Source organism: Gobio gobio, assembly GCF_949357685.1.
Source record: "Gobio gobio genome assembly, chromosome: 21".
NCBI classification, from domain to species: domain Eukaryota; kingdom Metazoa; phylum Chordata; class Actinopteri; order Cypriniformes; family Gobionidae; genus Gobio; species Gobio gobio.
Window position 1 is genome coordinate 15,835,507 of NC_137117.1, and position 16,821 is coordinate 15,852,327.

Below are 16,821 nucleotides of genomic sequence, written 5' to 3' on the forward strand. Positions count from 1 at the left end.
TTCTGTAGTAGTAAATTTATTTGAAACAGTTTTTCAGGATATTTGGTCCCATGATTAAAAAAAGCGACATTTAAAATAGTTAAATTATACAATTTTGCAATAAAACATTCAAAAGGTTGCCAATTCAATCAAATGCGGTACAGCCAGGATGTGTTTAACATATAAAGTACATACAAGTGCATTACAGTAGTGATGAAAATAAAACGATGGCTGCTCGAACTAAACATACTAAGATTGGCCTAATAAATCTAATTTAAACTCTTAAAAGCAGTATCAAAAACATTTTCTTTTTTGAATTGTTTTGAAATGCAAATATTTTGAAATTGAGCAGCAGCAGAATAAAATATTCTAGTCTATGGAAATATAAAATATAGAAAAAGTACCTAACAAGTTACAATTTTCATGAAACTAGGCTTGAAGAGACTGTAGGAGCTCTAGTGTATCGTCTAGACTAGAGAAGCCTTCTGAATAACCTGACAACTACTTGGTTTTTAGATCATTTACATTTATAGGCACATGTAAAAGCTGAAGACATGGAAAAAAAATTGCACAAAAGGACAGACGGAGACTACATGAAAATTCGCTGGTGCTTCTGGGGAATGAAAGTCCACGGACATCTAATCAATCAATCACTCAGTCAGACCACATCGTCCTCGTCGTCGTAATGACGGTTTCTCTTAATGAGGTCCTCCACGCTGACATCAGCTCTATCTTCCTCAGCTTCTTCTCCATCCCAGAAGCCCACATCTTGTGAGGCCTGGTTCTCCTCTGGATCCAGCCCAGACTCACTCACGGGCGACAATGGAGGACTGTTATCCGGTGAGCTGCATTTCAGAGAGGAAAGTTCCTCTTTCTCCTCATGTTTCATCCTTTCCTCATTGGTTTCGCCCTGTTCCTCCTCTTCAGATTGGTTGTGTTCAGTCATGTCCTCGGAAGAGATCACCGTGTCCGTGGTGGAAGAGACGGGTGACATTACCTCCTCCGAGTTTGGCTTCTCACTTGAAGGAGATCTTTGGCATCTCTTGTTGGGTTGAGCGACCGGCGCAGAGCTGAAGATGGAAAACGGTTTGCTTCTCTCCTTGAGTGAGACGCTCCTGCGAATCTTTGGAAGATCAGATTGGTCCGAGTTGCTTGATACCAAGTCGCCCTCTGGAGGCCATTTCGGGCGGATGGGTTTGATGCCACTGCCGTCAGTAGCTCCACACATATGGGTTGCGCTCTCGTCCCCTTCTGACTGAGGAGGCCAGGATATCTTGAGTCGTCCCGTCTCCAGTGGCTTCTCCATCCTCTCGGAGGCAACCTGGGTTCGGGTCTCTAAAGTGGCCGCAAGCACATTAACCTTTACCAGTGGAGACTCCTCTACCGTTGGGCTGGAGGTTGCTTCTTGAGGCGAGAGCTTCACTTGCTCCTCGGCACCTTCTCCTCGAGTCTCCCAAAGCTCCTTATGGGGTCGGTGGCCGAAACCCTCATCATAGTTGCCCTTGGCTTTAAACAGCTGGCAGTAGTGTGGCTTGCAGTAGACGTTGTTGTGCAAAGAAGCGTAGTTCACCAGACTGTCCAAAAGAGGGCGGCAAAACAGAGCGAGAGATTAGAAACAAACCAAACGGAGCATCATTTAAATACTCATATGTCCTAAATGCCATAAATACCCTATATTAAACCATTTTAGTGTTGCAGGGATGGCGTATTTTTGTGGGACAAAACCAGGAAATGAGCATTTTAGCACTTCTGGTTCCATCGTCCTGGGGTCAATGGGATTTTGAATGGGTATTTGGTTAAATGTCTGAATTCCTGAAATATGTCTCGTAGAGGTATAACACAAGTTAAAAGATATTCTCTCTTTTATTCTACAACATAAAATACATAAGTATACCCCCCTCGTGATCATCTTAAACTTTTACTTGTCTTGAAAAGAGTGCTAACAAGTGGCTAAATGGGACTACAGAGGTCATCTGGGACATTAAACGTCATAACACTGAACAGGTAAACTACTGACTAGTCAGCTTTTGCAGCCTTGTTGTGTCTATAAATCGCATTCTTGCAAACTCAAACGTAGATGTTTTTTCATAAAGACTGAAAGAGTCGTCAGAACTCTAAAGCTTAATATTGCGGAGGTTGAAGCCATATACAACCATTCTGCCCTACAAAAGGCAGTAACTTTATATATAATATTTTTGGGACATTCAGGACCTCCTTTATCATGTGGATAAGTATCGTGAGTCAATTCCGTTGTTTTATCGAGAAAATAATGGGTTGTCTTCTTAACAGTAACTTCCAAAAGCCCTGGAGAAACCAAGTCAAAACAGCGTAACACCAGTTCTGTTCTTTTCCTTTGTTTTAGAAAGCTCAAATTGAGTTAGTAACTTCTAAACAATAGCAGAGTCAGCCTGGAGTTACAGTGTTCTGCCATTGTTTTACTGTCCATTAAAGTTTGCAGCGTTTATATTACAGTGTAGCCTGTCTCATACATCTATCAATGAAGCACTGACACACATAATACCTGAATAAAAGTAGGTAAAACAAATAGTTGAGAGGTTATTTTTACAAATAGCGTTTAAGGATGGTTGAGATGCTATACTATAATGATTTTGTAAATGGTGAACAGCAACCAAATATTGATAATGTGGAAGTTACTGCCATTTGTCTTGTATTGTCTGCAAAAAGTGAGAAGTCAGACCAATACAGCAGTCAATACAGGAGTACAGTAACTTCAAAATAGGGGTCCTAAGTCAAGTTTGAGCTCAAGATTTTTTTTTTTTTTTATGTAGATCATTTTCATTACTAAAACATCTAATTGACAGATTTCCAGTGTCCTACCTATAATTAATTTGGCTGGACAACTAAAAAATCTTTCAAGGTCTTTTGCCTTTGTAGGGCAGCATGGTAGTTTGTTTAACGTTTAGCTTTTTACTTCTGGAGATTGTATTTTGGCTTCAACTTTTTAAAAAGTTGTGTTACTGGTAAGAATCATAGCTACAGTTTTGTTGGTTACTGCTTATTTTCTCCAATAGGCAATAGAAAACCGTGGGTTTAGGAAACCAGGATCATGCTAACTTTGCTAGGTTAGCCTACAAAAATACACAAACCCTGCAGCTCTATATACAGTTGGGGAAGATATGACAATAAAAAGGCATAATACTGCAAGATATTCACTAAAATATCTAACATTTATTTAGGGGGAAAAACTAAATGGCTACATTCACAAAGTTTGTGTTTAGGGTTGAAACCATATTTTAATACAAGTGTGTGACTCAAACTGTCATGTTTATTACAACAACTTAAATACAGTATTCGCGCCTATACACGAAGCTAACCGACGTCAATCCTTTTTTATTCTCGCGCTAACCGTGAATATCATATGATCTGCAAGTAACAGCTGTGACTAATAAAGTTATAATGTCCTTTACATTTAAATTAACCGACTGCAGTTTGAGTCAGAATGTTTCATTCCTGACTGGAGCGCGAGCGCGCGCGCGGACCTCAAAACTGGCGGGAGAAGCCGCGGCAAGGTGAAGCGATTTCCTAGCTGGTTAATGTGTGGACGACGACAATGACTGGATATGAAACCTTCAAATGATAAACACCTCATATCTCCATCGCTGTAAGTTACTGGAATCGCACATTAAATACACACTGAAAAATCGCTGGGGGAAAAAAGGAGGTTGTGACTAATGAAAATTTAAGGTTGAGAGAGTAGCCTACGTTACAGAATATGGTTGTGCACTTTTGTAAAATAATCGTATGTCAATAACTGTATGTTAACGCATTAAGCACTAAAATACATCACTGGCAACCATATTCAGATGTTATTGACGGAACCACTATTATTGCTTCAAATAATTGATAAACTAAAACAGTGAATAAACACTTTGCTAGCGTGTTAATCCAATTGGGTCCCTATTCAGGTCTATAAGGGAATTTGTATTTATATTTGTATTTATTTATTTTTTCATTTTAAATCTTAGCGAATCAAGCATTTTAATAAATAAGGGGGGGGGGGGGGGGATAGCACAACTTGTGCAAATATTTTATTGTCAGCACAGTATATGCCAGCTTTAAAAAAATAAAAACGTTTTAAAACTTTGTGGGAAAAACTTTCTAAGAATCCAATAAGATCTTACAGGACAAAGTGAAATTCCAATAGGATTTTTTGACAAGGGATTCTATATAATAGTAATAATCAAATACTTAACATAATATTTTTCAGTTAAGCATGAAGAATTCACAGCATTGCATTTAAAGTGTTCCCAATGTCATTTCAGAAGATTGTGATTTTATAACACGTTTTTACATGTTTAATATATAAAATGTTTGAAAATGTGATTTAATTCTGCAGATTTCATCAACTAAAATTTAACTTATGCCCAGTAGAAATTGATAACAAAAAATGAATATGACTAAACAGACTACATTTAAAAATATATTTCAGCAGCATATATACATATATATATATATATATATATTTTTTTTTTTTTTTAAACAATAAAAAAAAGTAACACTGGCCGTTGGGCACCCCTCTCTGCATCACAAATTGACAAATGGGAGACCCAACAGTCTTGTGTACTTCTGCTAGTCCACATCAAGTGTGCCAGCTGGATCAGAGCCACGAGTCTCTTGGCCTCACCTGAGTTTGGTGTTGCAGTAGGCACAGCGGAAGCAGGTGTTGTGGTAAATCTGCTGATTCGCTACGAGTTTCTCTAGCGGGTACACGGTCTTAAGGCACGTCACACAGGTTTCACGGACAGGCAAACGGAACATCTACAAGTGCAAAAAAATGTTTTTAGCCAAAGTGACAAGCCATGCCTGTATTTTTCAATGACACTATGATAAAACTATGTGGTAAATACGAAAATGGCTATTTATTAATTTACTGAATACTCACCCTAACAGATTTAGACTGGTTTTGTTCAGGACTTATAGCAGAGCCTGCAAATGGAGAGAACAGTGATTTTTGACATTGCAGCAAAATAACCTCTAGAGGGCGCTGGGGTCCAAAGAAACAGTACAAACTGTGTCATAATACTTCAAATAGAGTTGAACCTAGATTAAAGGGATAGTTCACCCAAAAATGAAAATTAGCCCATGATTTACTCACCCTCAAGTCACCTTAGGTGTATATGTATATTCTTTCAGAAGAATAAAATCGGAGTTATATTAAAAATGTCCTGGCTCTTCCAAGCTTTATAATGGCAGTGAATTGTTGCCTCATTTATGAAGTCCATAAAAGTGCATCTATCCATCATATAACTGCTCCACACGGGTCTGGGGGTCACCGTAATAAAGGCCTTCTGAAGCGAAGTGGTGTGTTTGTGTAAGAAAAATATCCGTATTTCCTTCCGTATCCATATTTTATTTCCTCCCTATTGGATCCATATCTTTCCATATTCAACTTACGGGAAAAGTGTAGTGCCTCTCGCAGTTCAAAATGCTTACGCTACGTCTGACAATATTGCACACCAGCTGCGTTTTTTTTTTTTTTTTTTTTTTAATCTGCCGGAAGCTAGACATTTTACTTTATACATTTTTTAATTATGGATATTTTTCTTACACAAACGCATGGATCCAGGATCCGTGTGGAGCAGTTATATGATGGATAGATGCACTTTTATGGACTTCAAAAACAGAGCAACAATTCACTTCCATTATAATGCTTGGATTTTTAATATAATTTTCATTTTTGGGTGAAATAACCCTTTAATCGGTTCATATCATGAGTGAGAAGCACAGAATTTTCACTCATGATTTGTATGTCATTATGGATGCAAGAGACCACAAGTAGAAACTCACCATTCCTGTCTGCAGTGGGACTTTTCACAGCGTTGCATTCAGAGCCCTGCAGATACAAAGAAGTAGTAAGGCAAGTGCCAGAAACCTTTACTACTGGAAAACTGTACAATCGGTTATTGTGTTAACGTGAAACTGGATTTGTACACCCTTTCATAATGTGACATACCAGAGTGAAACCGGATATTCAACACAAATAAAAAGGATGAGAATTGATTTTATCCACAGAAAAATGTATTGATTCGTGAAAAGTGGGTGAAAGAGTCAGTTTGAGAAATAAAAAAGGCCGGGGGGGGGGAAATGACGTGGAGCAAGTTATTCAATTAAAAAGATTATGGAGACAACCAGAAACATTTATTAAAGTGCCCCTTATGCTATTTTAAACATTCCTAATTTTGTTTTGGAGGTCTCTTACAATAAGTTGACATGCATCCAAGGTAAAAAAAAAAAAAAACTTTTTCAAAAAAAAAATTCATAATGTACATTGGATATCACGTCTTTTCTCAGTGTCTGAATTGGCTCGATAAAGGATTCTGTCTCTTAACCCCTCTTTTCCAAGTCCGGTTGGTAGATAGCTCAGTCTGTTGGGATTGGTCTACCGCTTACAGCGCGTGTCATTACCATCTCTGAATTTTAGCTCCGGATCTTCCTCAGCACTTGACACACAATGATACGAACAGTAACAATGGCGTCAGTTTTACCGTATCAATTCCAGCGCGAGTCCTCATCTTTGGGAAGAGCAGCAAAGTGTATTTTCAGCACAGAAAATAGCATCTTCTCGACATTTCGACAACATGTTTCTTCTCAGTACTTTGACCTGCCCTCAAACACTGTTGTAGCTAAGAAGACGTTGTTCACGGGCAGCCAATAAAGTTACAAACCTACATAGATATGTTACAAAAATGAGACCGGAATTGCTGACGACTCGTTTCGGCAGTTCAGAATCAATTCTTTCTTTTTTTGTTGTGCACTTTGATCTTTAAAAGTTTGCAGACTTTCACAGTGCATGAACGGTAATATTTGAAAAAGCATAATAAGGGCACTTTAAAGATGCAAATGTATTGTGAATTCATTCACAGGATTTCCCGTTGCCAAGAGTTCTTACCACATCAGCACACATCGGTGGCACATTTTCCTTCTGCTTCCCACTGTGACTGCGGACTTCATTGTCTGCTGGTTCACTCTACCAAAAACCAGGAACACAAAAAGGGAAAAGGTTGAGCTTGTGCTCCCTTAAAGGAACAGTTCACCCAAGAGTGAGTATTCGGTCATAATTCACAAAGTCATTCCAAAACCTGTGACTTTCTCCCCATGCAAAACAAAAGAAAAACGTCTTTAATTAATGAGTACTAAAGACCTCAAACTTCAAAAGTATTATTATTATTATTCAAATATCATGAAATGATCCATATGATTATATTTCAAGCCATATGACAGATGTAAATTGAAAAAGGATCTTGGCATCCTCCCCTCCGTCTCTCAAACCAGATCAGCCCATTCATGAATAAATTATTCAGATGGATTTTGTGAAAATTCATTGAAATTTTTTTCATTCGCATATTGAACATCACTACTTGTAATACAGCTCAAAAAGAACTAGGGATTTTTAGCGACTTTTTTTTTTTTAAAGGGATAGTTCACCCAAAAATGAAAAATTACCCTGCAAGCCATTCTAGGTGTATATGAATTTTTCTTTCAGACGAATAAAATCGGAGTCATGTTAAAAATATCCTGGCTAATCCAAGTATTATAATGGCAGCCCAAAATTTGAAGCCCCCCAAAAAAGTGTATCCATCCATTATAAAAGTAATCCATACGACTTTATTAACCTCCTGGAGCTGTGTGGATTTTTATAATGGATGGATGCACTTTTTTGGACTTCAAATTTTGGGCTGCCATTATAAAGCTTGGAAGAGCCAGGAAATGTTTTAATATAACTCTGATTGTATTCGTCTGAAAGAAGTATCCCATGCACCTAGGATGGCTTGAGGGTGAGTAAAATATGGGATCAGTTTCAATTTTGGGTGAACTAACCCTTTAAAATTAGTCCATATGATTTGTGTGAAAAGCTTCAGTCCATGTTAATTTTAAATCACATGAAAAAAGCATGGAAAATTGTTAAATAAATCAGAGCGAGTAAATGACATCCCTTTCATGTTTTGGGTGAACTTGCCTTTAAACAAGATACAAATAGTGTCATGTCAGCAGACATGTTGCGTCTGATGAAATCATAAGTGACAGTAATTGAGGGAGTGTTTTACTGTGAAAGGAGTGGGGGTGAAACTCACGGTGGGGGAGGAAGGGAAATCGTGCTTAGTCACAGCTGCCTGGTACATGGCCATTCGGTCCCTGAGAGGGGTTGACTCTACCATTTTGACACCAGAGTCAAGACTTTCTGTGAATTAAGAAAAAGAGAGTCAGTGGGGTAACTCAGACAATGAGGAGGGGAAAGCATACGCGCCAGAGAAAGGTCAAAGTGGCAATTGGAAACAGGAATTTCCACAGAACTGCCATCAGCACTTTCCAGAAAGCTGATTCTTACAGTGTTGCAAAAAGCAGGAAGTTCAAGATGTGAGATCATTTAACAGAAAACATATTGTGGCGTGGTTGTGTTTAGTGTTTCTGTACCTTTATCTCCTGGTTCCATAATCTCAGATCCACCGTCTCCTGGTCTACCAGGTTCTTTGGATATCTAAACAGACAAAGAAACATGTGTTGTTAATGAAGAGTGCCAAGCACAGCACAAAGAAAGCATTAAAAAGTCCTTAAAGTCACTTCGCTGTGATGCATTTCAGGATATTCAGAAACATAACTGATTTCATAAAAAGTCAGAGCCAATGCAGATTTGATCCCATTTCCCCTCTGTCTAATAAGTCTAATAATTGAATTTCTTTTTAATCCAATTACTTTTTTTAATTTGTTTTTATTAAAATGTAAAATGTATTGAATATTTAATAGCAAGTTGGCTCATGCCTCGTCCATCTTCAAAGTATATAAACAATTATTAAAGGTTATTTACAAAAATTGCCCATTTTATTGGCTGGCATACAAAAGAAAACCCCTCAAATGTCTCACCTCTTCATAAGCCTTATTCAGTGCAGGATGAGTTACGCCCCAAAGTTTAATACTCCGGGACGGGTAAGGGGTTTGTTCAAATCCCCTAACCCTAAGTATGAGCTAAAGTAATAATGATGCTTACTTTAGCAAACAGCACTAATTAGTAAGGTGACAAGAGACATTTAAAGCCATGACAGCAGTGTTTAAACATGTCTCCTGCTCAGGCTGGCCAGTTCTTCCACTGGCATCAATAATCCTCTAATGAGCTCTGAGAGAGCCGTGGACAGACACCAGCGTCTGGCTTTACTGCCACAACAGCTCATGCAATTCTACACCCGGTGAACTGAGACCAGAACAAACCACTGGGCAACAACACTGTTGCTAAACTGAATAATTTGGTGCACTGTTGATACGGCTGTATTACCTGTAATTAAACACATAATAATAATAATAATGTGCTGCTTTTGTAACTTTTCCGTAAGATGATTAACTGGAAACATATTGGTCTATATATAAAAGTTTACGCACCATTTTGCATTTTATTTCTTGTAGTGGTATCACTTAATTCTCGGCTTTGGTTTCAGAAAATGACAGACAGTTAGACAAAAACATTACAGGCATTTACTTTTCAAGAAGTGCCTAACACATATTGTCCAATAACACTGCGATCAACCCCAGCACAAACACATCCTCCAAAAAGTCTGCTGTATCCATTGCCATTGTTCTCAGGAAAGCAGCACGACAGGAACTAAAACCGACATCATCCCACCCAACAGAGAGTTTCCACATGTAACAATATCAGTATCGATCTGAAAGCTACGCGTCTTACCTATTTAAAATCAGACAGACAACAACAGGCGGTCCGCAGTGATTCCTGGAGATTTACAGAGCCGAGTCTGTCTGACTAAAGCCCGGCAGTGCTCTGAGAGCAGATTAAAGACGGTGAGCATGCCAGTGTTTTGCTGGCAGCCGCGGGAGAGATGGAGAGGGGGAGGGCTGAGAGGCTGGGGTGGGGTAGGCAGCTGGCTGAACCTCTAAATCCAAACAGGGGGCTGAAACCGGCCCACCCCCCAATCATGGATTAGCCATCAGCGGGGCTGTAAGGGGATCCGGCCGGCCAGGCATCAGTGCAGCGTCTCCAGGCTGGTGTGCAGACACCAGGGGAGCGGGAAATAAACACAGTACAAAAGGCAAAGGCAGCACAGCCACAGGGGGCACCAGCCCAGACAAAAGACCCTTTATTAATCCAAAACACACAAAAGATAGGAACATCTGAGCCACAGCCTGCCAAAAACGAGGAGCGTCCTTATGTCATCAGAGAATAAAATCTGTGACAAAAAAAATGAAATCTACTATAAATCACATCTTCGTCTTCATATTTCTTGCGATATGCTTTCATTTTATTTTATCCATGAAATAAAGTGGCAATTATAAAGATTATTAGTATCGATAATTAGTAAAATTGCTGAGAAATCTTTAAAACGGACAATAATCTTGTCAGTGTGATTATTCTAAATGACGTTTCCCGGATGGCGAAAGTCTAGTTTCTTATGAAATGTGTCCGCCCTACAGACACTGCACATCACCACGTCCGATCATATCTAGAACTTCCCTTTATTAACTGCGTTTAGTCAGTTCAACTCTCCAAGCACCCCAAATTCAATATCCAGTGACATTCGGAAAACAAATCTCTGCAGGAGATTAAAAACAGCAAAAATGCCGGAGGAGGTGGATGATGAGTTCACTTGATTTCAGTCAGTCTCTCTCCCTCATGACCATCCCTCAGGTTAAAGGAGAGAAGTTTGGCTTTGATGAGAGCAGAGAGCTCGAACCCCGCAGCGATCATGTGGACGTTCATCTCATGACATCAGTCCCCCGGTGAGAACAGCAAAGACTTTCAGCGCGAGCAACCTCATCCCTGTCCAATGATGGAAATGCCTTTTGAGAGGTAGAGGAGTTTGGGTTTAACCCTAAAATTAAACTGTGGCTTTGTGGGAGGATTAATTAAATCATGAGAACTGCTGCCACCAGATCATTGAGTCAGTGAGCTGAACTAAAGAGCCGAGTCAGTGAACGCTGTTCTTTTGAGTCATTTCCATGAACTGACTGATCAGACTAAACAAATCAATGATTCACAGGCAGTGTTGGGTGTAATGCATTACTAACTGAATTACTTTTCCCAAAAAGTAAAGTAAGGGTAACACAAAAATGTTTTATTAGTTACTTCTGATGTGATTACATTAAAAACTGTATATAAAACAGAGGATTTAATATCTAATGTTAAAATGTATGTTTTTAATGAAACCTCCTTTTAAAGGTTCACTGTGTACATTTTAGCGACATCTAGTGGTGAAGTTGCGAATTGCAACCGCTCACCCCTCCCTCTCGGAGCACATAGAGAAGCTGTCACAGGCCAAAGATGTCGTCGTTTGAGACAGCAGAGAGTAGCTAGCTCTCTGTAGAGAAGTTTGTCCGTTTAGGGCAACTGTAGTAACATGGCGGCGCTAAATGGCGACTTCACTGTAAGGGGACCCGCGGTTTGTAGATAGAAATGGCTCATTCTAAGGGATGGGTGGGGAATGTTGATCCTGGGGGGCCAGTGTCCTGCAGAGTTCAGCTCCAACCCTAATCAAACACACCTGAAGCTAATCAAAGTCTTCAGGATTACTAAAGCTACAGGCAGGTGAGGGGTTTTTTTCAGGGTTGGAGCTAAACTCTGCAAGAGACGTTCCCCACCTCTGTTCTAAGGTTATAAAAACATGACGGTTCATTATGTAAGGTCTTTATACTCCACTGAAAACATAGTTATGTTCATTATATTGCTTTTCTCTCAATAGATCCTCGTAAATATTACACACTGCACCTTTTTAGTCAGCTCAAGAATAATTTATGCAATTTTATATTTGTTTGAAAGAATTAAAAGATCAGTTTCATGTCTGCATTGTATTGTTCAAATGGTCGAGGTTGATATGGGATTTAGAAATGAATTACTAATAAGTGATTCAATACTTTTTAGAGAGAGTATTTAGTACAGTAATCTGAGTTATTTACCCAACACTGTTCACAAGCAGAGGTGGGTAGATTACTTACAAACTGTTTTCGGTTACGGATTCCAAATTACTACTATTGGATTACTTTTGAACTTGTTTATCACAATGATTTGAGTAGAATAATCTTTGTAATTTATATATTTTTTAAAATACAAAAAGAAAGAAAAATTTATTCCATTCTGTTAACAACATGAAGTTCATTAAATATAACATTACGTCAGGGTTTCCCAGACTGGGGTTCATGATGGAACTGCAGGGGGGTTGAGAGTTTAATGAAAAGCTAAGTAAATCATAAAAGTTAAATTAAATAATTTAAAAATAAAACAATACTAAAAAATATATATATTTTATTTAAAAAAAAAATGGTTTGCCTGCATGTGACCATTAACTGACATCAAGAGCTGTGAACTTAATTGTATTATTTATTATTTTTACTGACTTAATTTGATTATTGACCTAACTTACAAATTAAAATATCTATTAAATCAGAGTGTCTGATCTGTGTGTCCAATTCCACAAACCTGGAAGACCTTATGAAAGTATACAAGCAGTGCACATTTTTAGAAAGGAACATTTAAAACATAAAAAAGTAGTAGTATGGAGAATAAATGAATTATGAATATTTGACTGCCATTGTGAGAATAACATGCAAATCAATAAACAATTAACGGTAGTGTGAATGTGTGTAATTAAAATGTATTCTAATCTAACAAGTACTTTTTTTGCAATCTGATTACGTAATCCAGATTACATGTAATCAGTCACTAGCCAGAACTGTTCACAAGTTCAAATCACTGATTCAGTCCCTAAAAAAACAGCAGCTGGAAGTATTATGTTTTAGATTAGGGATGTGAAAAGCCCCTAACCCCCAGTGTGAGTAATAATGATGTTTGCCTTTGGAAGCATAACTATGGTGTGGATCAAAACATTGCCCATTGCATGCTGGGACGTTTTGAACCACTGCTGACAGTAAAATGCATTCAGTTTCAGTCTCTCTCCCTCTCCTCCACCCACGCTCCTTTAGCTTACTTTTTTCCAGATAAAATGTTGAGTACGATTCCCTTTGCAGTCCGCCAAACAAGAGACACCATTGTGTACGGTGAAGTCCCGGTTTATTTTAAACACATAACCTTTGACTGTTCCACAAAATTTGATTAAAGAATAAACAAAATGTCAGGTCAAGATAAGGCGTGACTGAAGAGACACCACATGAATGTTCATCTCATCTTTAACCACGCAGACTAGCAGAGAACAATAGAGCAGAGATTCAAATCAGTGACGTACAATGGATCTGGTTTAAAAAGAAGCTTTAGAAGAACTACATTTTTACATATTCTGATTATTGGCATTCAAAACTCATCATAACAATGCTAAGGAGTTGTGGGTGTTGCTATGCGGTTGCAAATGTATTTGAGTGATTTTTAATTGCTCTGCTGTGCAGTTACTAAGATGTTCTGATTGGTTGCCTACATGCTCAAGTCAAAAAGAAGCCACTCCCATTTCACAGTATTTGGCTATTTTACTGCCTGTCAGGCAAAAATCATAATTCTAAACACTTAGAAAAGTATCCTGTAGTATTACAACTTACATGCCAAACTTTAATACTCAGAGATAGCCATTTAAACAAAGCACTAACTCAAAGTTAGCCTGGTTGCCAGCCAAACTTAGCCCCGCCCACAACATTTGAGGTCGGGAAGTTTGGTCTGGACTTGATCCGTTGTGGAGCAACTATGCTCGAACCAGAGCTGTTCGGACCAATCAAATTGTCAGGGCGGGCTTTATACGATGATGGACAGATGATCAACAGTAACATAATCATGTACGCCATCAAAGACCGCTTGGGTTGAATTCGTTCAGAACTTGTTCGTACATGCATTCACCTTTACTATTTCTCTCAGAAATGATGATCGTGTTGGTAAGTACTCCGTGTATCCTTAAATCATTTTTACAACACCAGCAAAGATTGTTTACACTCATCTTCTTCTACTTCTTCCAGCGTGCGTGCAGTTGAGTTCTGTTGACAACTATGCGTCGCTCAACATACGTCACTTACTCCGTTGCTCTGATTGGTTGTTGATCTATCCAATTGAGTGCAGAGGCATTTTCTTTCCTGGTTCGGTTGAAACACGCCCCAATAAAAGCACAGCCCAATGGAGCAGCATCAGACTCATATTCTGACTAGAATCTGAGTATGACGACGTCAGGGCGGCTAACTCAAAGTAACATTTTATACAAAGTTAGAGCGACAAACTGACAGTAGTTGACCTGCAAGCCGTTTAGCAGAGCAGTGAACCTACTGAAACCTCAGAATACACACCGAGACAGAGAGAGAGAGACAGAGACAGAGACAGAGACTGAAGCACACTGGTGTCTTCATGAACACACACCATGTGACGCACAGCATGACCAGTCTCTTGAGCGTCTTCAATACAAGCAGATACCCAGCCAGTAGAACAGACAGAGATACTGTTTGATCAAGTCGTCTTTAAATCAAACTCTTACGTGCATTAATTTTAAGGGAACATATAACGGAAGACAGAACTTCTATTTCATTATACTAAAATTGATCTAATATTTACTCATAACAACTTTCACAGAGCCAAAGCATCCTTCACAGTTCACCTAGAATAATTATGAATATGAACTATGAGCAAAAAAAGTCCGTTCAGAACTTTAAGGTTGGAAGGATTTGTTTTTTTTTGAAAGACGTTTCTGCTCATCAAGACTGCATTTATTAAATAAATACATTAAAAACAGCAATATTGTGAAATATGATTCATTTTAAATAACTGCTTTCTATTTTAATACATTTTAAAATGTAATTTATTCCTGTGATGTAAAGCTGAATTTTCAGCATCGTTCCTCCAGTCTTCAGTGTCACATGATCCTTTAGAAATCATTCTAATGTGATTATTTGCTGCTCAAGAAACATTTATCATTATTATTGTCAATGTTGAAAGCTTGTTGCTTAATATTTTTGTGGAAACAGTGATACATTTTTAACATTTTAACATTGTAAATATCTTTACTGTCATTTTGGATCAGTTTAATGCTAAATTTTAAAAAAAGTTCTCACACGAAAAAAAAAAACATTACTGACCCCAAACTTTTGAATAGTTCTGTCTGTACAAAACCATCAGTTCATTAACATAGGACCACCCTAATTTGCATATCAACACCTCAGTGTTTGCAAAGGTTAACCAACCATAACAGAGGTAATTTACATATAGTGAAGTCCTAAAACTACAGTAGTCAAATCCGGTTTTTAATTCTGAGGGTCAGAGGGCAGGTCAAAATGGTCATGACATTTTTTTTTTTGACTGTTTGTCCAAGAGGCTTCAAATGAACATTTTAATAAGAGGAAACTATATGAAAAGTAGGAAAGAAATATGCAAAATGTGAAAAATATATGGCCTTTTTACAATTGCACACAATTTAAAACTCCTTCATACACACCAGAGACGTGTTGGTGAACATGATTTCAAGTGCAACATTGGAACAACATTTCAATCACCCAATCAGATTTGAGAGGCAGGTTTACAGTTTATCTCAAGTTTAGGCTTACAACCAAGGTTGAGGCTTCTATATCAGTGTTATTTAGCTTTCATTTAGGACTACATTTTCAGACAGGAATGTTATATCACAGGGACCAAGAGGTTCTATCTACCAAACCAACACAATGCCTTAAGATAATATGTACCAATTTAGATTGTACTTACGTTGTTGTGAATGGTCTCTCCTTTCTCAAACATCATCTTCAGGCTGTTGAGAGGCACAGTGGGCTTTTCGATGGACACAGCCCCGGGAGTCTCCACATCTCTTTGCGTCCACTTCTCCATCGGCTGGTCACTGTGGCTCAACAGCTGGGGCTCTGTGCCGTCAACAAGCTGGACGTCTGTGGATTCCAGTGGAGTGTCAACACCAGGATCTGAAGGCTGCGAGCTCCTCAGAACTGAATGCTGCTGATGGTTCTCCTTCGGTCTGGAGTGCGCTTTGGGTTCTGGAGAGGTAGGCGTATCGGCTGGTTGTTCCCAGAGCTGCTTTAGGACACTCAGATTGCCGTTGCGCAGAGAAGGAGTCGACTTCTCCGGAGACTGTATCCAAACAAAGAGAATTTCAGAAGAGTGTTAACTCCTTGGGTTTCTCAGCATCTCATATTTAATCTTAAAACAAGACAAAAAAGTACAATGAAACATAGAGATTAAGCCATTTCATTGTTGAGTTTGGACAGCGTTAAACTGAAATTCTGATTAAAAGTCTACTTCATGATTAAAGATACATTACTCACTGAGGCCTGAAAACAAGGAAAAGCAGTCAACAGAATTAAAAGATTAAGTATCTTGTCATTAGTTGGATTAGTAGTAGTTTGTTAGAAAAGGTTTCCTACAAAAGCTTCAGAAACCTGGCAAATGGAAGGAGTGGCTCCCTCAGTCTGTGCTGGTGGAAATGAGAAGAAAAGGGGAAAAAAATGCAGCACCAGATGCTAGTCTTTTGAAACTATCTGCATGAGGGAGTTAGACCAACCCCCTTACAACAGGACAGACAAACCAGGAAGAACATAAAAAGGGGAAGTAGTGACAGGAAACAGGGAAAATGAACCCTTGTGAAAGACATTACATGCTTAGTAATGTAAGTGTAAAAAAATGTAAGACAAAACGGATGATACAATTAGTGTAAAAGTATTTAGAATTCAGAACACAGGCACAAATTACTTTTAAAACAGGTCATTAGTAGCTTGCTTTATTTTCATATTGGCACAATATGACATTATGTACACTATTATGTTCAGAGACATTTATGTCAGTTGTCATCGTATTATATTTGTGAATATGTATTTTGATCACTTTTTATGTGTAAATGACAACTACACAAAATACAAAACTAGACATGTTCAGTTATAGAAAAACAAACCAAAAATCTGTCAAGCACC

General features: G+C 38.4%; 1 protein-coding gene across 2 annotated transcripts in view; it reads right to left on the reverse strand.

Annotated features, from left to right (window-relative positions):
* The window catches only part of lima1a (LIM domain and actin binding 1a), a 27,352-nt gene continuing 10,531 nt past the window's right edge, over positions 1-16,821 (reverse strand). For both annotated transcript variants that reach the window (XM_079803627.1, XM_079803628.1), the window contains exons 5-12: positions 15,611-15,985; positions 8,413-8,476; positions 8,073-8,179; positions 6,890-6,967; positions 5,788-5,833; positions 4,883-4,926; positions 4,625-4,758; positions 1-1,553 (exon numbers count right to left, since the gene is read on the reverse strand). In XM_079803627.1, the coding sequence (XP_079659753.1) occupies positions 638-1,553; positions 4,625-4,758; positions 4,883-4,926; positions 5,788-5,833; positions 6,890-6,967; positions 8,073-8,179; positions 8,413-8,476; positions 15,611-15,985 (1,764 nt within the window). In that variant the 3' untranslated portion in view covers positions 1-637. The remainder of the gene's footprint in view (positions 1,554-4,624; positions 4,759-4,882; positions 4,927-5,787; positions 5,834-6,889; positions 6,968-8,072; positions 8,180-8,412; positions 8,477-15,610; positions 15,986-16,821) is intronic.